General features: G+C 38.4%; 1 protein-coding gene across 1 annotated transcript; it reads right to left on the bottom strand.

Moving 5' to 3' along the window:
- Window positions 1-362: 362 nt before the first annotated feature.
- On the bottom strand, window positions 363-16,503 carry LOC139150383 (arylsulfatase B-like). Its single transcript, XM_070722722.1, has 15 exons — window positions 16,165-16,503; window positions 14,881-14,992; window positions 14,454-14,505; window positions 10,401-10,504; window positions 9,673-9,779; window positions 9,107-9,171; window positions 8,460-8,561; window positions 8,243-8,306; window positions 7,441-7,538; window positions 6,520-6,662; window positions 4,833-4,891; window positions 4,474-4,585; window positions 3,980-4,023; window positions 1,883-2,008; window positions 363-1,545 (listed from the first exon to the last, which is right to left on the bottom strand). The coding sequence occupies exons 1-15, from the start codon at window positions 16,250-16,252 to the stop codon at window positions 1,370-1,372; spliced, it is 1,452 nt and encodes a 483-aa protein (XP_070578823.1). The 5' UTR covers window positions 16,253-16,503; the 3' UTR covers window positions 363-1,369.
- Between the last annotated feature and the right edge of the window lie 6,720 nt (window positions 16,504-23,223).

The raw sequence follows: 23,223 nt of genomic DNA, 5'->3' as shown, positions 1-23,223 counted from the left end.
TACATACATACATACATACATACATATACACACACATACATACATACATACGCACACATACATACAACATACACATACATACATACATTCAGGTACATTCAGATACAGATATGTACTCTAGGGTAGGGTGGATGGGTGTGTATGTATGTGTGTAAAATACTGTATCAATTGCCAACACGTTAAAGGTAATCCACCTTTAAGAAAAATATGTAAATTATCTGGGCAAAGTGCCCCAGTTTTATCATCTTCTCAGAGGGTCATCATTTTTGAGTAGGTGGGGGTCTATTTTACTTTGACGGAGGCACAAGAAGAATATGCCTGTCCATTCTCTTTCAAAATAAATGAACACTCGCTAAGTTGAGAATATTGAAGAATGAATTTATGGTAGGCGACAAAAGTGATGCCATATATGAGGGCCACTCAACCAAGGAAACTCCATGGATATATTACATAACTGTAGTAATTAACCTTACGGTTGATTTATGTAACTGTCATGCAAGCTGTAGAGAAGCTGTTTTATTGAGCATGCGTACTATAAATTGTGTGTGCAACTGTAAACTACAATGAAAACGCACTAGTAAGAAATAATTACAAGACTACAGTGTTTTTACTAAATGTACATACAGTTTCCACAGCACGTGATGCATTCACTCTTAACTTCCTGATATATCAAAACAGTTTTTCCAATACTCTTACTTGATGGAAGCACAAATCTAAACTTTGTCTTATCTCCGGCTCGATGAAAGTATTGTCACGAAAACTGAACGAGTTTTTGAGGGCGCAATCGATTTATAATCATGTTGTTTTATCATCCATACGTGTAAATTTTTATGGCATTCATCTCGACAGTCCTCTGGCCATCAGTACTGGCTATAAAGTGAGTGCAGCAATACTGATTGGACGAAGTACGGTGACGAGAAATCTAACTTCCGTCCTTGATAGTTGTCATATGTGATCTTGCTGTACCAATTATCAATTCTGTCAACAAATGTCTGTATTCGGTATGTTCTTAATAAGCTCTTCATAGTTGGTCTTTACGAGACTGCCGCCAGTATCATTGAATGGATTTATGACATTACCAGTGTCGAGCATGGCAGAGACAGATATCGGTCAGTTAAAACGGAAATGAAGCGAAAGTCTACAGTGAAAAAGTAACTCTTTGAGGCCATCAAAGTGTAAATAAAAAACAAGGCATACAGAGCTTTGCACTTCACGAAAATAACTTATGCAGATCTGTTATGGAGAAGATCTTTTGAAATGTAACGTGCACCAGAGTTATTCCATATCTTGTTTTTCATTCCGTGTCTTCGGCTAGATGAATTAGCATTGGAACGGCGGATCCACATCGGGAATCACTGCCTTTGGGTAACTAACACCAACCTGGCGACCAAGCACCGCCAAACCGTCTGGGATCTGACTTTTCATGGTCTGGATCAGGTCTTATCGCAGGAACCAGTTTCTTCTTTAGTTCCTCCAACCTGGCGTTCAGTTGTTTTACTTTGTCAGGCATTTCCTCCGCCAAATTGTGATGTTCCGTCGGGTCATCTACGGGTAAACGATAATAAACGTCCTTGTTTGATTTCTTATTCGAAACGTTCCCAGTCTTACATACATTTAGGAAAACAATATCTTACCTTTGATGGTTACAGTACCGCAGTGACAGTGACCGACAATTTATATTCATATGAAGACAATATGTGAGAAAGATATTGCAGAACTTGATCTATATTCTGCAGACTAAATTTACATGCTTTGTGCTCCTCTAGTCTTGCCACAGCATATTTGAAGATTCACAATTTTTTAACGGGCGTCTGCATATTTGCGGCTAGTTGTCACACTTATTGTTAACGACGATTTTGATATTTTCTGTATTCACACGGACCTTTGATGTTGAACAGATAAGTAGCATTCCATGGAGCAGGACGACTTGCCATGCTCCCTTCATGCTCATCAAGGAAGAAGATTTCCTCCCAGGCACCGTCTGCTTTTGGTACGGGTATCCACCCATCTGTAAACGAGACCAGTAAATCGATCTATGAGATGGCTATGAGTCAAGTGTGCATCTGTTGGAATCACATCCTCTCAAAAATCAAAAAACTACTGTGACATATAGGCACTGTACAGAAGTAAAGATCACTCCACTGTTATATATATATTAGTTGATTGTATCACTGCAAAACAAAGAGGAAGCCTGGGGAATGCATGTGGTTATATCGTCCGTTTTCAATCTGTGATATTGTGTATTAGCTGCTAGCGACCTCCTCTCCCTTGACTTAAAGACACATTACTCCAATTGTTCTGTGTGTGTACCTATCTAAATTACACTTAGGTCTTTGTTTTACTCGAATCTTAAATCAGTTGAAAGGTTTTTTTTTTAAGCCCCAGTATTTCTAACTTTTAACAATTTTTTCATATTTTTGATTAAAATGACATCCTCAGTATGTGAACGTAGGCCATAATTAATACTGAATCGCATGGTTTGCATGCCCAGCTCGCCTCACATACGTGTACGATTAAGGTAGAACGCACCTCGGGGACAGACATTCAGACTCTCAAACTTTTACACTTCTCTTCTGAAAATACCACATGTGGGGGTTCATTTTAAAGCTCTTGGTGAAAGAAAACTTTTAGTCTTTCGAAATTCGAAAATTTTTATTTTTCTCCATAGCGTTAACACAGGGATGGCGGCCATTTTGAATTTCTAATATCGGTAAATCTTGGGTAATTTGTTTCTCTAGTACCAAAATTTGCATGGTGACCCCCTATTTTTATTCTTGATTTTGAAAGAGAATGATTGAAAGATTCCTTGGGGAAAGTTAGAGCAAAAGTTTAAGTCTTTCACTTTCGAGTCGCATACTACCTTAACAGTAAAAGGAGTGAAAAATGACGTCTTATCCGGACCAGAAGTCAGGCTTTGTTGACACACGAAACGAAACGTAATCACACTACTGCGCATGCTCAATCACATCCACACAAGTTTTACTGTGGCGACCATAGTAACCTATACGCTCTTCGAAAAGGTCTGGTCAATCGAAACTGGAGACTCAGCTGAAAACGCGCAAAAGTTGGGCGAAATACCGGAAAGATATAAATATGTAAGTGTTTACAGATTGTTCCGACTATAATGAGCCGTGCAAACAAACGTCTTGAACAGCTAAACTAACGATGGAGGCAGTCGATTGTAAACTTCATGCACTGCATTGCACGTTGTGACCGACGGTACGGAGATCAAGTTTGCTGAATGAATTGAGAGAGAAAAACATATATAAATAAAAATTCAATACTTCACCATCGTAATCATTGAACTTGTCGTTTCTTCCATTACGGAGTATAATAAAAATTTCGTTGAAAATAAATGACGGGACTGATTCTGCTCCGTCTACTCAATCGATGTTTAGTGTACGGTCGTGCTACGCTGCAGGCAACACAGCCTATCAACTTCGCATATCGTTGCCGTAATTGAAAACGCTCAGAAACGAAAGGAACAAGTAAATTTAAAAGTATTTCCACACAATATTGAATGTAACGGGTATCTAATCCTCACAGGGACTACCGTAGTATAATTACCGGCTAGCTGGGATGCGATGGCGCTCCAGGCATGGTAGAAGTTCGAACATCAGCGGGGAAAAGTATTATATCGCGAAAAATATTAGAGACTGAAAACGAAGAATTTGCCACATTCATTACCCTGAGTCCCTTGTATTTTCTCAGTAACAAGACTGAAACCTGCCCCAAGGACAACATGTCACTGAAGTGTTGTTTACAAAATCATGTATGCCTTATTTTTGAGCAATGTAGGAATACAAATGACAAGGACAGAGTTATTTTGCAGACTGGAGTACATCACGAATGTTTTTGGGTTTTTTGCCAGCCAAGAAAAATCCAACAAGCTTTTCAAATTCGTAACTTCACTACAAACCGTCATTCGAATGTAAACCTATCGATATCAGAACCAATCAGGCAACTATTTGCCAATTACCTGGATTGCCAGCCTTTCCAGTGATCAGCTTGAAGTCACCAACCCTAAGGTTAAAGAAAACAATAGTTTTAGCTGCAGTATAATGATACAGAAGCGGGGTTAGCTCAGATTAACTTTTGTTATATATCTTGATTCAAATTCTGTCATAAGACATAAAGTCCTTTTACAAGGTATTTGTTTACTAATTATTCATTGTCAGTAGGATACAGTTGTCCAAATCTTCGAACAGAGATGTTAAATGTGCTTTGATATTAGACAAAACTAGAATCCCGACTGCTGTCGAGTTAGGTTGTGTTTTGAAAACGATATCTTCACAAGCGAACAGTGAATTTAACTGCTCAGCTCTATGTGATGTAGAGCAATGTCTCATTTCCACACAGGCCAACAAAATTAATAACAAATGCCGGTGAAACATTCAGACATTGTTCTCCTCGGGTTATACCTGTGTTTAATTTCTTAATTTGCAAGGTTCTGGCTGCTAGTGTTCTACATGCCTGATAGCGGCACCAGGATGATCCACTTCATCAATGTTGTAGACAAATTCGGTTCTCGGTGAAGGCATTGCTTTAGATATGGTTTCCCACACATTGACATCCATGTCGGGATCTGTATCAGAATAGCGAACGGGTAAAGTCACCGAGTGGAATAGTTGCGATGTTTGGACATTGATGTTATCTTACTTACGCAATTACGCTGTTGAAACCTACCAAGTACGTTTAATAATTGCAATAAATATTTATGTTGTCGATCTACAAAATTGATCATTATCGTTGTTGCAGTAGTGATCCATTCTTTACAATTTTGGTTGTATGGAAATAATGTCCGAAGATTCCCATAAAGTTTTCATACATACCTTGTTTTCCGCCGATCAATTCAAGCAGCGTCGGATACCAATCGACAGCATGAATCATTCTGTGAATTCAAATCAAATCAAATCACATCAGTTCGAGCCGAAGAATGTGTTTTATTCATTTCACCTTGTCAGGAGAAGATTAGAAAGTTGAGAATGCAGCTATATAAAAGTGTAATAAGGAATATATACATAAATAAATGGATGAATTTATGCATGCATGCATTTTTACATACATGCATACATACATACATACATACATACATACATACATACATACATACATACATACATACATACAGACAGACAGACAGACAGACAGACAGACAGACAGATAGACAGACAAGACATACATACATACATAGATAGACAGACAAGACATACATACATACATACATACATACATAATACATACATACATACATACATACATACATACATACATACATACAGACAGACAGACAGACAGACAGACAGACAAGACATACAAACATACATACATACATACATACATACATACATACATACATACATACATACACACACACACATACACACATACATACATACATACATACATACATACATACATACATACATACATACATACATACATACATACATACATACATACATACATACATCGGGGTCACATACACTGTTCTCTCCCCCCCCCCTCTCTCTCTCTCCTCCTCCTCCTCCTTCTTCTTCTTCCGACGATATTTTATCATGTACGGCTGCGTTCACAAAAAATGGTAAGGGGGATATGGAGGAATTCGGGGGGGGGGATTTGAACATTTTTGGTTCCCTTTTACGTTTTACATTTTCCAATTCCAAGTTCTTGTAGGTTACTCAATGAAAAATGAATGCCATGTTCATGTCATCCAATGTAATGTTTGTAATGGTTTAATAAAATCTACAACCATTTTGTCACATTTCATGACTTTTATCTTGAAAAAATCTAAACATGTGTGATTTGTCGTAAAAATCCAAACGTGAGCCTAGTAACAGGGCAGAAGCTGCAACTGTTGATGATTTTTGCAATATTTCTGTTTAATATATCAACTACACTTTTTTTGCTGTTTACCTACAGCAACCTCAAACAGAATATTCAGTTTGTCGACAAAGCCTGTATATACAAATATGTATATATTGATAATTTAATTAGAGTCCAGACTGACAGTCAGTTGTCAGTGATACGAATGCATGGTACACATACACAGGCTGTGTTAGCAAGCTGAATTCTTGACAGTTCAACGTGCTGCAAAGAGTAGAACAAGAACACAGTTGTATAAACTGAACAAAAATATTGTCAAAGTTATCAAAGTTAATACAGCTACTTCCTTCGGGCAGTGTCACTATCAGGTACCACCCTGCTACTGCAGTGTCACTGTCACTGCATACGTGAACAGTGACAGAGATAGCTCTGACTCTGATGTACATGATAGTTGAAGAAGAGTTTGGGTCAAATGACACTCGTGACAGTGAAACATACTTGTTACACAAGATCACGCCAGAGAGCAACACATGGAAGACCAGGTAACATTACTTCTGTCTTAATTATTGTGGTAATTCAGGGGTTGTTCTGTCATGGGCAATTCATGATGCAAAATGAAAAGTGTGAGACTGCGTTCACGATAAACTGAGTGCTGGAAATGTAACCAAATAATAAAGTTAATTTTCAACTCACTCTTCATTAACATATGCTGTTTTTTGAAGAATATTGCCATGGACGAAAGCCACGCCACGCGTGCCTCCTTCCCAGAGTGTAGTTTTAGAACCTCGTAAAGGCCAGTTGTTTCCTGCTACGTCTGCTTCCGCCGGGCCTCCATTCTGAACAAATTGTGTTTCGTTATATGGTCAATATCAAGGTTCAGGTAAAAACGGAGAACCAGAAAACGGTTTTGAAGTTGAAAATCTACCACAACAACATTAAATAATCAAGTTAAAAGAAAAATAGAAGTTATAGATCGATTGGCACGCATTAGAAAAAAGTAAACATGTTCTTCCTTCAACCTCTTGCCGTATCTATCATTCATTTCTAGCAGATTTCAGGAAACCTTTATGTAAAACAAACAAAACAAAATAAACAAACCATAAGATGCATCAGGCATTAAATTTCCAGAGACGTCACTAAGAATACAGGGAAAACCAAAAACTGCATATCTGACAGGATTCTACTTGAAATTGCACATTAATGATCAATATCACTGTGCAACCACCACCATTACTTAGCAACCATCATCACCATCACCACCACAATCACCACCATCACCACCACCACCATCACCACCACCACCACCACCACCACCACTATCACCACCACCATCATAACCATAACCATCACAATCACCACCATCATTACTGTCATAATTATCATCACCATCACTACCACAATTACCACCACCACCATCATCATCATCACCATTTCCATCATCATCATCATCATCATCATCATCATCTTTTACTCTGTTATAAGTCGTCATTCCTTTTCATAAACCGCCGAAATTCAATAAAATTCGTCGTTGGTCGTACGGTGATTAGCATAAAATTACACAAACACAGTTTAGCAATTACAATTAATCACACAAGGATAGCAGCAGGTACTCACGTCAGTTGTAAATATAAATAACGTATTATTCCACAATCCATGTTTCTGCAGAGCTGTAACCACGTGTTTCACAGCATCGTCCATGGCTGTTATCATTCCTTAATGCAGAGATAAGGTATGTCATTTTGACTTCAAATCGTTGGTATCACACCACGGCGAATGAAACCAAACGTGTGTGTGTGTGTGTGTGTGTGTGTGTGTGTGTGTGTGTGTGTGTGTGTGTGTGTGTGTTATACGGATGTATCACCGTGATGACATTATGCTTAAATATATAACCAACTTGTCGTCATGGTCTGCATGGTGCACACTATATAACATCACCTTGGGCATAAGTCTTTGCTTACAAAGCAATTGACGATGAATTTCAAGTTTGGTCGGAGCTGATTCATGCTGGATCAAACTTCAGCTCGAAACTCATGAGATGATTAAAACAGGAATATGATTTCATTAACTCCAGAAAATTCAAATTCTATAGTTACCAGCAGGTGGGAAATAACCCTATCAGGAACATTTGGACTTCAGTAAAGGTTAGCAGATAGACATTCTGTGTTTCGCGTTCATTTTGTAGGTGACCTGTACATTGCATTTGATCAGTTTTTAGATGAATTACTAATACGATTGATGACGGTAGCGTTCTCCGTTCATACTCCAACGATTAAATAAACGTTGCATCAACCTCCAGTCAAAACAGAGTATTGTGGCGATAGAACATCGAATTTCTACTACGTGTGTCGTTTTTTGGAACGATTTGGTTTACTGCTTCTACCAGTTGGCAAGCGGCAAGTAGATTCTTTAAACTTACCAGACTTAATTCGTCTGTTTGTATCCTGTATAGTAGGGTACATATCCAAGTACCTCTGTGGAACCTGTTTTATAAGATTACAGGAAGAACATGAAGCTTGAGAATGTTTTACAGAATAACAATAGATGGTTAAGTTTACTCATGACACGTCTTATCGTGGTGTCTGTGTTATTACTCAGTAAAAGGCAATTGAAAGTATAAGTATGTTAATACCTACCTGAATTGGACCGTGGACACTTTGGAATGATAGATACATGTACATAGGTTTAGTTTTGTCGTGTTTTGCGATGTACTCCTCGGCCTTTTCAGTGAAGACATACTGGGTGTAAAAGATATAATAATCTGGTCACGTACGAGCGATGGATGTTATCACCTTCACAGTATTTTCAAACCTCAGAGGCGACACTGAATTGACGGGCAAGCTAGACTTGGTCATTCGCGTTTCTCATTGATAACTTTTTTCCCTGTTCGATTGAGAAAAGCTTCATCTGTAAAAACACTCTTTCAAAAACTAATACGGTTGGAACTAATTTGGGATAATTGGACGGTGAAGTAATGTCGGTTTAACCTGCAATGTAATCTCACCTGGTTTTCTTTTGACGTTATACACTTGTTTGTATGAGTAATTTGTAATATTGCAACATTCAGCTATACGGCACCTAACACTTTTGAGAAATTTGAAAAATATGAAGATCCAATTATCGCAAATTAGTTCCAATCGTGTTAACTACTTTTGTCAGAATGGCAAGTTTAAAGTATTTGTCCTTCCATTTACACCAAAAGCATACAGAGAACACAACGCAAACTTTACATGTATCATTTTAAGAATCATATAAAGTTAAATGATTACCGATTGTTACTTACCGACGAGTAGGTTCCGTTCCTCTTCCAATCAGGGACCTTGTCTTCCCTTAGATCTAAATACGCCTCTGAAATTTGATTTCGTTTAGTATTGAAAGCATAGCATGAGCAATCCTATTGGAATACTTACAGTAAGTCCTCTCCAAATTATGCATCGTATCGTATTATGTCTGTTAATTTCTTTGAGTAACGTATCTTATGTAGGATTTTGATTAGGGTACTGCAAAGTTTCATAAGTTTCCATAAAAACACGTGACAATTGAATAACGCCAAAGTGAAGTACAGACTTACGTAGCCCCATACCAGTTAGTTTTACATACACTGTGCATGTGTTAAGACAATAGCAAATGAAACGAGTCCGGGGAAACGAGTGGCATACTATTATGTAAATGAAAGGCCATGTTGATTTCTGCAATGGACCAAGGAAACAAAAACTGTGCAAAGTATCGCCCAAGCTAATTTATTAAACCTTGGATCTATCTAATACATGTCTTTTGGTTTTGCTAATTCCGATTGACCAAATTCCGAAGATGATACAAGTGTTGCGTTCACAGCGATCGATTACATACCGACTTCGTGGGTGTAATAATCTTCTAGTCCGTTGTAGTAACCATAAAAATGATCAAAACCACGTGCGTTCGGCGTGTAATCCCATTTGCAAAATCCTAAATGCCATCTGAAATCATTCGTAGTAAAAATGCTAGGTATGACTAGCAACACTTATTCAATGATCGGATGTTTTTTGAGAGTCATAACTTTATGCAAATGTTAGACTATAATGTCACAATTTAAAAACAAAATTACTTGACTTGTCAGATATGCATCCCAATTCTTCAATAAACGAAATCATATCACAGTATATATTGTCAATACCAGTGAATTTGTGACGTCATCCCTCCGATTATTACTGACAATGTATCCGATTATCCAGTATTGTGGCCCAAGATGTTTTCTACATCTACAAATTCACTGGCATCGCCAAAACTATAAAGTAGATGTACCCCCTCACCCCCTCCTGGCCCCTAATGGACTCATGCAAACCTTACGCTCCATAATGTGCTCAGCTTTACCTCATAAATTCGTCATATAGAATACATTTATAATATTTCATTTACAATATGACGTCAAAAGTATTTCTACAAAACAAATTGAGCAGCTTTGTAAACTTGGCACTCCAATGGGTCCTCAAGGTTTTCTTAATATTCCTTTTGTACCACAGAGCATTCCTGCTCTTTCGGTGTTATAACACACATCTGATACAAACCAGTATAATATTGAATGATATCGAGATACTAACTTGCCCACCATATATGTAGTATACCCCTGTTCCTTCAGCTTCTTTGGTAGTAGGGTGAAGTTTAAAGGCAGACCCGCTGGTTCCCTCGCAGTCAACACTTTATGCTGAGTAAGAAACACATTACACATCAGGAATTCAACATCTTATAAAACAATTTAACCAGTTCCTCAGCAAAATACGATTTTGAGAGCTACCAATTGTAACACGTGTCCCTATGAAACAACATGATATGACAGGATATATACACATGTCTGAATAAAAAAGTACGTCGTTTTCCTAATTACACAACAATTTATTGGAACTTAATATTCCAACAAAAAGGAAACTGGAAGGGAATTCGGAGTTATTTTCTCTCGAAGAACAGAGTATTTGTCAGGGTCGTTTCTATTAACATTCTAGTTTGGTGTTTTTTTTATTTGAAAGGCGTTCCCGTGTCGTCACGATGGTCGAGACTTGTAGGAAATTGACTGAAAATGCGCAAACAAAGTCTGAATATTCATCCGTTTTCCCCATTTGCCATCGTTTTTGTAGGGCAGCCATTAAAATGGAAATGTTAAACAAAGCCAAAATAGCAATCGTATGTTTGCGGGAAAGACATGTAATCTAGAGAAAAGTAAACAAGCGGCCAATTTTTTCTGATAGTATTGTAACGCCCCTCCCTGTAGAGATTGTATCTTGAAGCGTCCCTCACGTGGCCAAGGCGTGTGAAGGTCATTGACTCAGATCGTACGAGAAGCTAGATAAGAGATAGTGTGATAGTTCAATTAATTATTGGTTAAGATTTCATCGAGAACAATCGAGAACGGGATATTCCATGGTGGGATCTTATTTAATCTTAAGAAACAATCAAAGACTGGCGGGAAAATTACCACGTGATAACTTTTGTAATTATGTAAGTTTGAAAATGAAGACTTGAGATTAGACCGTTGACAGTGAACGACACGGTCGCCATCTTGCAATAAAGTACAAGGTTGTGTTAAATCTACATCTTGGTGTGTCAGCTTCAGTTACTGAAAGCATTACGATCCAGACTGGTACCTCAACTCAGCAACTCGTGAATTCCCCTAACTACGAGCGCAACAGTATGATAGTATTCATGCAAACAAATGATGGACCATGCGAAAAGATCGGTTACATATTAGGGGAACACCATTTGATTTCTGGGGGGGGGGGGTATGGAGGATTTTGAGAAAAAAAAATTTGTCACCAGGTGAGATAGAAGAAAAAAAAAATTGATCCTGCCATGGCCTGAGAAAAAAAAAATTGTCATAAGAGACAGAAGTGAAAAAAAAAATTGTCACAATGCACCAGAAATTAGCAAAATTTGGAAACCCTATTCTCATGTATTCCTTGCCGGCGCGCCGCCATAGGCGGCGCAAATGTTTTTACCACAAGCAATTCTTATGTTTTTTTCCCAGCACTTATGATATAAGCATGCACTACATAGGTCTACTTACACCTCAGTGCACTCAATGTTTTCCTTCCCTTTCCTGACCCAAGAAATCATATTTCAGGATTTCTGTTGCAATATCTCAATGGCATAGGCACTATCTAAAGAGGACTATTTGACATCTGTAAATTGTGAAAATTTTAAAACACAAGACAGGAGTCAATAAACTAGTGTTAAAATCAATATATTATTCTCTCAATACAAATATATTAGGAAGATGTACAAGTTGACAATGAAAAATTGAGGAACAACAAATGTAATGAAATACAAGGGAGAGGGTCACTAAAAAAATTGAAAACTTCAGGGGGCGTTACTCAAAATGTGGAGAGGAAGAAGGGGGACGGGTTACTCAATTTTTTTTGGCGAAATAAATTGAAACACATCTCAGATTGCACCATTGCACACATCCATTTCTCAAAATTTTCAATGCGAGAGGGGGGCACCCCCTCTCGTGCTCCCCCCCCCCCTTGGCTCTTCTAACAGTGTTACTGGTAAAAGACAAATTTAAAATACCTATCGGATTGCACTACACTGCACCGTAGCGCACATCAATTTCTCAAAATTTTCACAGGATCTAGGACAAAACTGAACTGTTGTGAATTCATCCTTTATTATCACAGAAACATGTTTTCATTTACCTCAGTTCAATGACCATTTTGACAGTTAAACATACCATATTCATGCTTTTCACTAGAAGCTGGCAGCTGGAGAAATGACACAAGAAGGTCACAAATTTTCCGTTCCTGTATATTTATTTATCTTCAGTCTCTGGCAAACGAACTGTTTTTCACAAATTGTATTGTCATTGTTTGGTGTTGAATATTGTGACACAAACACTGATCATGCATAAAATGTAAAAAAATATTGCAGTGTTCAATGTCATTTTCAAACAGTTTTATCAAATGCAAAATAACCTGAAACTCCTCTCAGATTGCACCATTAAACACATCAATTTCTCAAAATTTCCAATATGAGAGGGGGAAACCCCCTCTCGTGCTCTCCCCCTTGGGGTGTTCTAACAGTTTCACTTAGTAAAAAAAAAAAATTAAAAAACACCTCTCAGATCGCACCAGACTGCACCATTGCACACATCAATATCTTAAACTTTCCATGCAAGATAGGGGAAAGCCCCTGTGACACTTTCCCCCTAAGTTCTCCCCCTGTACTTTCAAATTCTGCCCGGTCAGATATCCTAGTAAAAATCCTGTCATAATACCCATCCAAATTAAACAATATACTATATGGTTAGATACTGCGTGAGCTTTTATATCTTTATTTTATTGTGACTTGCAATTTCATTTTGATGGGTTCACCTTTTTTGAACCATCATGAGATAACTGATGATAGTCTACCACAGTACATAAGGATTTCAAAGGTCTTTACTGTTGCTGTATTTTGTAAATTTAAGAAATACATGTATTTGTATTTAACTTTTCTAAGTGGGGGATCAGTCAAAATTTCAGAGTTAGAGAGGGGAGTTACTCAAATTCATCATGGTTGACGGGGGGTGGGGGGGGGTTGGTTTCACTTGAAATTTCTGAGTTCCAGGCCGTAAATAATGACGGCTCCCTTACATACAACGCATCACAAACTTGATGACAAAGAAAAAAAAATTTGCATTGCTACTCCATTTGGAAAAAAAAATTGATGCAGCTCTGACAGTAGAAAAAAAAAATTGCTGTCACTGTGACAGGAAAAAAAAATTTGCTCCCATACCCATTTCCTCCATACCCCCCCCCCCAAAAAAAAAAATCAAATGGTTCTCCCCTTATGTGACGCAGTACGTTAGGGATTATATGCAGTGTACTGTATGTCTGTGACAAAGAAATTAATTCGGACGTGTCGCTTGACAGTACTCTCATTGGGCCCTCATTGGCACACAGTCCATGTAGCCGACAATGAGATGCAAATGATATGCGGTCAAGGTCTCCTCAACTAACTTTCAGCTGGTTCTTCACTTTCTACTATTTTTATGGTATTTTTTACAAAGGCACAGACTTATTCTACCTGCAACTTAAAACTGATAGTGATTTTGTAGCTCATTCCTTACTATTTTTCATAGTTTTTGGTAGCCGGTAACAGACACTTCGTGTTCGTGTCGGCTACATGGACGATCTGCCCTCTCATTAATGAACTACTTGAATAAAAACTATAAATAAGACAACTACTGATAACTATTCATATACGCACACATGTAGTATTCGTCATATATCGCCTCCCTTCGATCGTACTTTTCTGAGTTGTGAAGCATAAAAGTTTAGATATTAAATTAAAGCTCAAGACCACCAGCAGTACTTCATTTATTTTCCAGGTTGTGTGCCATGCAGCTATGTCTAATACATGTATAGAGCTCATATCCTACCCCCTCTAAAATATGCATAAATACTCAGAGTCAAATTTGGCAAATTAGTCTGCATATGTGCAATGCGCAGTGCTGTTGTTGACAATTAATTTTCAGGACGGACTAGAATTCATTTATCAGCGATAACAGTAACATGTCACAACTACAGGCAGATGATCAGTCTATAAGCCCTTAGCTACTTGCCTACAGTACGTAAATTGCTGTCTCTCTGTCTCTCACACATCAATGAACAGACTCTTACCTGAAGGCCCACACGATACGGATAGTAGCCGCTCATAAATGCTGTCCTTGTTCTGAGAGTAATAAGAATGTTACAAAACTATCAGGGTTGTTCTACTAGTAACGCATTTAAACAGTTTTTGTATTATAAACGAACATGGAATGAGGCTTTTTCCCAAATCACATCAAGTAGTATTCCACTGCAAACTTTCGCGACGCATTATTTAATTACAAAGGATTCTGTTGACATATTGTTTCCTCAATGAAAAACACCTGAACCAGCCTGATGTTCAGATACTGCTCTTCATTCACACTAAATCTCAAAGACTTTTTGAAATTTCGTACTTGTTTTTCATAAGGTAATACCATGTTGTTGGAAGTATCCTTCAATATATACTTTGAATCTCTGTCTTGGTTACAACATTGTATTAAAAAAAATAGACACTCACGGTGTACACATGGGAAGCACATAGGATTGGTTCAGAATAACGCCCTCTCTGGCCAGCGTATCTAAGGTTGGTGTGATGATGTCATGATTGTTATAACCAATGTCATTCCAACCTATCAACAAGAATGCAGTCAGCCCCTTGCTCTGTATAATAAAATGCAGTTTCACTTCCAAAAATACACGATGACAACCGTTGTTGGCCTCCAATGAAACAGCTGGTAATACGATGCTGTGATTTAACCAGGGACGCATTAGTATTGTTGACATTATTAAAAGTCAACAGCCTTCAGTGATCAACTGTTTTGCATACAACATTTGACGACCCTCTCATCTGCACATGTTATTTCGCAGTGTAGCTACTTTCAGTGGCACCCGTGATTCTTTTAATTAGGCAGCCCTGGAATATTCAGTGATTAAAATATGCATTATTATCTATTCCAAGGATGGTGCAGTCAGCTGCTTCACTTTTACCTTGCTTGATGCATTCTATTGAGTGATGTTTGTAAACATAGATCTATATGTCTCTGAAATTTCAAAGGAAGGGCTTGATGCATTCTATTGAGTGATGTTTGTAAACATAGATCTATATGTCTCTGAAATTTCAAAGGAAGGGCTTGATGCATTCTATTGAGTGATGTTTGTAAACATAGATCTATATGTCTCTGAAATTTCAAAGGAAGGGCTTGATAAATCTAAGAAAGAGCTCTTTGCAAGGTCAGCGACTTTCAGGAACTTGATTTCGATCCTAATGATCACATCGCAAGGTCAATGACTCAATTCTATCGGCACAATCGTAATTTTGTCACAGTATTTCGCCACCGGTAACATTTCGAACCACATTTTTAAATAAAGAACATAAGATTAGAGTCTTGAGCTGTTGCGATTATAAACGATGGTAAAAACAAAAGAAAAACAATCCTAACACTGACGAGCCTAACAGTTGGTGAAGAACGCTAGTTTCGACGTCACCTTTAACCAACTCCGCGAGTCCGAATTACGACAGGAGAAATTTAAAACAAGACCTTTCTCATCTTCTTTGCTAATCATATACTCAGTACATGGAGCGCATGCGCATCGTACGTATTTCTACATTATAACAATTTTCAAAATTGTTGAATTTGCCTGGATACATAAAAGCAAAAAATGATCTTTCGTTTGCTGTCACACATATCGTTTTCAAGATGATTTTCCGTGACATCAGTGTTGACTGCCAGTTCATTGAGTGACTCAGTTTTAGTGACATTACATCATACCGTAGTCTATCGAGGTTACGACAAGGACTTACCCAAATCATCAGCGACGACGAAGATGATGTTTGGCTTTTCTGATTGGACTAAAGCAAAACCAGCTAGCATCACGATTAATAGTTTCATGGTTTGTTACACAGAACAACATACAATAGCTGATGCTGTACTGACCTCACACTGGCGCTGAGTGAATCTGGCACACCCTCTATTATTTATACTGCGACATGATTTGGCCTTGTATGACACCAAAGGACACATTACGTCGTCGTTTTGCTTCACAAAAATAACATTATCAACATTACAGCTGTGACCAGGTTAAACTTTACTGCCCTGGGACAATTAATCTACCTCAAACAATGCCATGCTGTGCAAGTCTCATTTGACTGTTTGCACTGCTCTGTTTACTGTACCAAGATTACTGTAGCGAGCGTGCTATTTATTTCCCACTTTCAGGTCATTTCATCTCACGAGAAAAATTGGAATTCAGTTATCATGAACTATCAACGTTTGTAAACAGTTTTTTGATTCGTACCCGGGCGATATCGATCGAGATGAATAGTTTGCAGATGAAATCTAAAGTCGTTGCTTTATTGCATGATTATGCCCAGGCTAGGAGTGAATAGTCTAAAATATGATATTATTTTCATAATTATTGAAAATAACGCAGTAGCACTCGATAAAAATCGCTTTACGTGTAACTGATACACGTACCGGCTCAACTCGGATGAAATACTAACTCGGTTAAGTGATATCAATATTTGATGATTGCGATTTATTATTTTTAATAATTACGAAAATAATATCATGTTTTTAGACTATTCACTCCTAGATAGCCTTTGCGGCACTCATCAGGTGAAGAACACTCAGTGAAGAGATACACCGAAGCATGGAAGCATTGTGTCACCGTGTCACGACAGAAGGATAAACTGCAGTGGACTCCGCATGTCATAGTTGCTCACGTTACCAAGATGTTTTATGCTGCTATGCTTAATGACGAAAGTGCCTTAACTTGCTTGAAGGTTTACTAATTTCGTGGACATGCCATTAGTTCAACAATACTTGTATTTATGTATGAAATCATGACTGATAAGTTACTGTAATACGCAAAGCATTGTATTTTAAACTCTGAGAGTACTGAATGCTCACAGGTCACTTTTTGTTTTGACTCAGTACAAGTCGCTCTTGGCAATAGAAACTTCTTGAATGTCATAGTACAAGCACAGGGGACACGAGCTTGTTGTTTATTTGTGTCTGTTTGTTTGTGTGTATGTTTGTGTTTGTTTATTTGTTATTTTCAATAAAATAACAGCGAAAAGCTGTTTTGTTAATATTTGTCAATAAAGAGCAGTTTATTTGTTTATTTGTTTGTTTGTTTGTTTGTTGATACGTATTTCCGCATCCATGGCCAGAAGTCGGGATTTTTTCATTTTAGACATTTTTACATTTTAGTAGTGCATGTTAGACATGTTAGGTCGGAACTAACATGACCAAAAAAGCCAATCGTGCAAACCTATCGTGTATCGTGCACGCCAAACATGGATGCACCTATCGTGTCTAAAGTGTCTAACGTGTATATCATGACTGTACGATTGACATACGGTACCATTCGACTTACCTGGACATACACGTTAGACATTTTAGACACGTTAGGTCCGTACACGTTGGGTCAGCACGTTACACGATAAGTTTGCACGATTAGCATGATAGATTTTGACTCATGTTGAGAACCTAAAATGACATGCACGTTAGACATTTTAGACACGTTAGGTCCGTACACGTTGGGTCAGCACGTTACACGATAGGTTTGCACGATTAGCATGATAGATTTTGACTCATGTGGAGAACCTAACGTGTACGGACCTAACCTGTCTAAAATGTCTAACGAGCATGTCATTTTAGGTTCTCCAGATGGGTCAAAATCTATCATGCCAATCGTGCAAACTTATCGTGTATCGTGCAAACCTAACGTGTACGGACCTAACGTGTCTAAAATGTCTAACGTGTATATCATGACTGTACCCGGCCATTCAACTTATCTGGAGACCCTAAAATGACATACACGTTAGACAGTTTAGACACGTTACATCCGTACTCGTTAGGTATATGTACGATACACGATAAGTTTGCACGATTGGCATGATAGATTTTGACTCGTGGACAACCTAAAATGACATACACGTTAGACATTTTAGACACGTTAGCTCCGTAAATCTTAAGTCGGCACGTTATACGATATGTCTCAAGATTCACGTGATGGCCTACAAACACGGTAAGGTCTAACTCTATCATGCCAATCGTGCAAACCTATCTTGTATCGTGCAGACCTAACGTGTACGGACCTAACGTGTCTAAAATGTCTAACATGTATGTCATTTTAGGTTTTCATCATGAGTCAAAATCTATCGTGCCAATCGTGCAAACCTATCTTGTATCGTGCAAACCTAACGTGTACGGACCTAACGTGTCTAAAATGTCTAACGTGTATGTCATTTTAGGTTCTCAACATGAGTCAAATTTCTATCATGCCAATCGTGCAAACCTATCGTGTATCGTGCAAACCTAACGTGTACGGACCTAACGTGTCTAAAATGTCTAACATGTATGTCATTTTAGGTTTTCATCATGAGTCAAAATCTATCGTGCCAATCGTGCAAACCTATCTTGTATCGTGCAAACCTAACGTGTACGGACCTAACGTGTCTAAAATGTCTAACGTGTATGTCATTTTAGGTTCTCAACATGAGTCAAATTTCTATCATGCCAATCGTGCAAACCTATCGTGTATCGTGCAAACCTAACGTGTACGGACCTAACGTGTCTAAAATGTCTAACGTGTATGTCATTTTAGGTTTTCATCATAAGTCAAAATCTATCATGCCAATCGTGCAAACCTATCGTGTATGGTGCAAACCTAACGTGTACGGACCTAACGTGTCTAAAATGTCTAACGTGCATGTCATTTTAGGTTTTCATCATGAGTCAAAATCTACATTGTGGCTATCGACACGATGGTCGTGTCGGTAAGCAAGAATAAAAAGCAACTTAGCGACACGATCATGATAATTTGCGATCAAATGCAAATTGTACACTTATGTCACCATTTTGCGTTATCAAGTGGTCTGAAATGTACGGCTTTCGAGTTGAAATAAAGTTTCCTCGTATGACAAAAAGTGTGTTCTCCATAATTTAGCCTTAGGCCCACGTGTTCAATTGACAATCGAATTGCTGGCATCGCTTGCTAAAATCCACTGCCGTTTTATAATAAATTATCAATGAAATCTTGTTCACGATCTCAATATTTCACTTTTTCGAGGCTCAAACTGCCAAAAAATTGAATTAGAGAGCATAACAAACAAAATCGCAGCTTGAAAGAGACAACAATACTTCTTTTCTTTAAATTGCTTATTTTCTCCTTCGGGTACATCGATAACCCGGTGGCACACCGTGAACGCGGAGTAAATACGTCTGAACGATGGAAGCCAAATCTCAGAAGATGCACGTTCGAATCTTGGTTGGAGCCACGTGTTTTTTTCCCCCTCTTTATTTTCTCTCAGTAACTTTGTAATTTTTCCCTTCTCGCTCTTTTACTCTCCTTTCCCATTTTTTCTATTTTCTCGCTAAATTCATTGCATTTGACAATCTCCGCCGATCCACTGCCAATAATTTGAGTCAAACTAACAAACCCCGCAAGCAAAGCGCCACAGTACGTACACAGCCGATGTATGGAACCCACCATCACTCGTTTGCGACATTTCCGGGATAAAAGATGGCCGTCAAGTTTGAGACGTGGCGCATACTTTTTTTGCATTTTAGCTTATTTATATGTAATTTAGGGGGTTGCACGCCGTAAGGATAGAGTCGCCATTGAGTCGCGGACATAGTCACCCAAACATGCAAACCTTCTCAACTCCATGACCAGACCGAGTACGCCCGTATTTTTTTTTAAGAAACATATTTTCTCTATATCCAATATTCAAATTTTCTAATTGAGATGATAATTAAAGTCTTGAGATGTAAAAAAAACTATAAAAAGGACGTTTCAGGAAAAGCAAAATGATCGTGCAAATAAGTAAGAAAAACCGCTTATTTGCACGATGATCGTGTCTATAAGAAGCATTTTCCGCTTATTTGCACGATGATCGTGCAAATAAGCGGAAAATACTTCTTATAGACACGATCATCGTGTGGATTATCCGTTTGTTTTTCTTATCTACACGATGATCGTGTCGGTATGTGTTGTTCTTTATCAAAACGATGATCGTGTCTTTAAGAAGCATTTTCCGCTTATTTGCACGATGATCGTGTAAATAAGCGTAAAATGCGTCTTATAGACACGATCATCGTGCAAATAAGTAAGAAAAACTGCGTATTCGCACGATCATCGTGCAAATAAGCGGGAAATGCGTCTTATAGACACGATCATCGTGCAAATAAGTAAGAAAACTGTGTATTTGCACGATCATCGTGCAAATAAGCGGAAAATGCGTCTTATTGACACGACCATCGTGTGGATAGGTATGAAAAACCACGTTATCCACACGATCATCGTGTCGGTAAGCATTCTTTTTGGTCTATTCACACGATCATCGTGTCGGTAAGCATTTTTTTTTGTCTATTCACACGATGATCGTGTCGATAGGCGCCACCCAAAATCTATCATGCCAATCGTGCAACCCTATCGTGTATGGTGCAAACCTAACGTGTACGGACCTAACGTGTCTAAAATGTCTAACGTGTATATCATGACTGTACCATTCAACTTATCTGGAGACCCTAAAATGACATACACGTTAGACAGTTTAGACACGTTACATCCGTACTCGTTAGGTATATGTACGATACACGATAAGTTTGCACGATTGGCATGATAGACTTTGACTCGTGGACAACCTAAAATGACATACACGTTAGACATTTTAGACACGTTAGCTCCGTAAATCTTAAGTCGGCACGTTATACGATATGTCTCAAGATTCACGTGATGGCCTACAAACACGGTAAGGTCTAACTCTATCATGCCAATCGTGCAAACCTATCTTGTATCGTGCAGACCTAAAGTGTACGGACCTAACGTGTCTAAAATGTCTAACGTGTATGTCATTTTAGGTTTTCATCATGAGTCAAAATCTATCATGCCAATCGTGCAAACCTATCGTGTATCGTGCAAACCTAACGTGTACGGACCTAACGTGTCTAAAATGTCTAACGTGTATGTCATTTTAGGTTCTCAAAATTGGTCGACATCTATTATGCCAATCGTGCAAACCTATTGTGTATCGTCCAGACCTAACGTGTACGGACCTAACGTGTCTAAAATGTCTAACGTGTGTGTCATTTTAGGTTTTCATAATGAGTCAAAATCTATCATGCCAATCGTACAAACCTATCGTGTATCGTGCAGACCTAACGTGTACGGACCTAACGTGTCTAAAATGTCTAACTTGTATGTCATTTTAGGTTTTCATAATGAGTCAAAATCTATCATGCCAATCGTGCAAACCTATCTTGTATCGTGCAAACCTAACGTGTACGGACCTAACGTGTCTAAAATGTCTAACGTGCATGTCATTTTAGGTTCTCAACATGAGTCAAAATCTATCATGCCAATCGTGCAAACCTATCGTGTATCGTGCAAACCTAACGTGTACGGACCTAACGTGTCTAAAATGTCTAACGTGTACGTCATTTTAGGTTCTCCACATGACTCCAATTTCTATCATGCCAATCATGCAAACCTATCGTGTATCGTGCAAACCTAACGTGTACGGACCTAACGTGTCTAAAATGTTTAACGTGCAGACTTTTACAGTGTTTAGTCATGCACGTTTGCCTTACACGTTTGGGTTCTATAATGTACAATGGCATACAACTCCCCATAGCACGATAGCTTCAACAATGTGAAACGTGCATTTTTACCAACTACTGGCCATAGCTCTATTTCCGATGGTTAGGGTTAGGGTTAGGCTTAAGTTAGGGTTAGGGTTAGGGTTAGGCTTAAGTTAGGGTTAGGGTTAGGGTTAGGCTTATTCACTCCCTCTATATATTGAGACTCAATATATAGAGGGGTTGAATAAGCCTAAGCCTAACCCTAACCCTAACTTAAGCCTAACCTTAACCCTAACCCTAACCCTAACTTAAGCCTAACCTTAACCCTAACCCTAACCCTAACTTAAGCCTAACCCTAACCCTAACCATCGGAAATACGTATCAGCAAACAAACAAACAAACAAACAAATAAATAAATAAACCGATAAATAAACAAATAAACTGCTCTTTATTGACAAATATTAACAAAACAGCTTTTCGCTGTTATTTTATTAAAAATAGCAAATAAACAAACACAAACATACACACAAACAAACAGACACAAATAAACAACAAGCACGTGTCCCCTGTGGTACAAGTAAGTGACAGCGAGTTTATTTGAAAGGAGATATCTTCATTGATGTTCCTGCCCTGTCCACGTTGTTATGCACCTGTCGGTCTGTCTCACATTCTATGGCTATGTTCCAATCTGACATCCTGCTATGTCACCTGAAGGCATACACGATGAGGATAGTAGCCGCTCATAATTGCTGTTCTTCTTCTGAAAACACAGCAATGTGACAGGAATTACCTATTGTCAAATCTTAAATATTAAATTAGGCTTGGCATGAGAAAATATTTCGCGTGTTACCAAACTGATTTGTCCACATAGGCTTTATCTTGTCGAAAAGAGCACCCCCCCACCCACCGGCGTATCCAAAGTAGGCGTAACGACGTCCTTCGGGAACGTTCAGTTATAACGAGACGGGTGGACCGGAGGAAATTGAGGGTGGGACATCATGTAAAATGTGACCCGCCTCCCTCCCCCTGATACCACTTTCTAAAATATGACCCTCCCCTAATGCCCTTTCTACCTTGTGACCCCCCTCCAAAGTCAAAAGTTTGAAATGTGTGTAAACTGTGATAGAACTGCTGACTTTTTTACATTATATTTGCTGTACTAACTGTTGGTAATACTTTTAGTTTTCTTGTTCTGTGTATCAAATGCTGTTTCTTGTCCAACTCCCTATAGCATATCGGTATGTTGAGTATTGCTTGTAAGCAAAGTCCAT

The sequence above is a fragment of the Ptychodera flava genome, chromosome 14 (assembly GCF_041260155.1).
Source record: "Ptychodera flava strain L36383 chromosome 14, AS_Pfla_20210202, whole genome shotgun sequence".
Taxonomy (NCBI): domain Eukaryota; kingdom Metazoa; phylum Hemichordata; class Enteropneusta; family Ptychoderidae; genus Ptychodera; species Ptychodera flava.
Note: the sequence above shows the minus strand (reverse complement) of the source record. Positions and strands in the feature narration are given on the sequence as shown.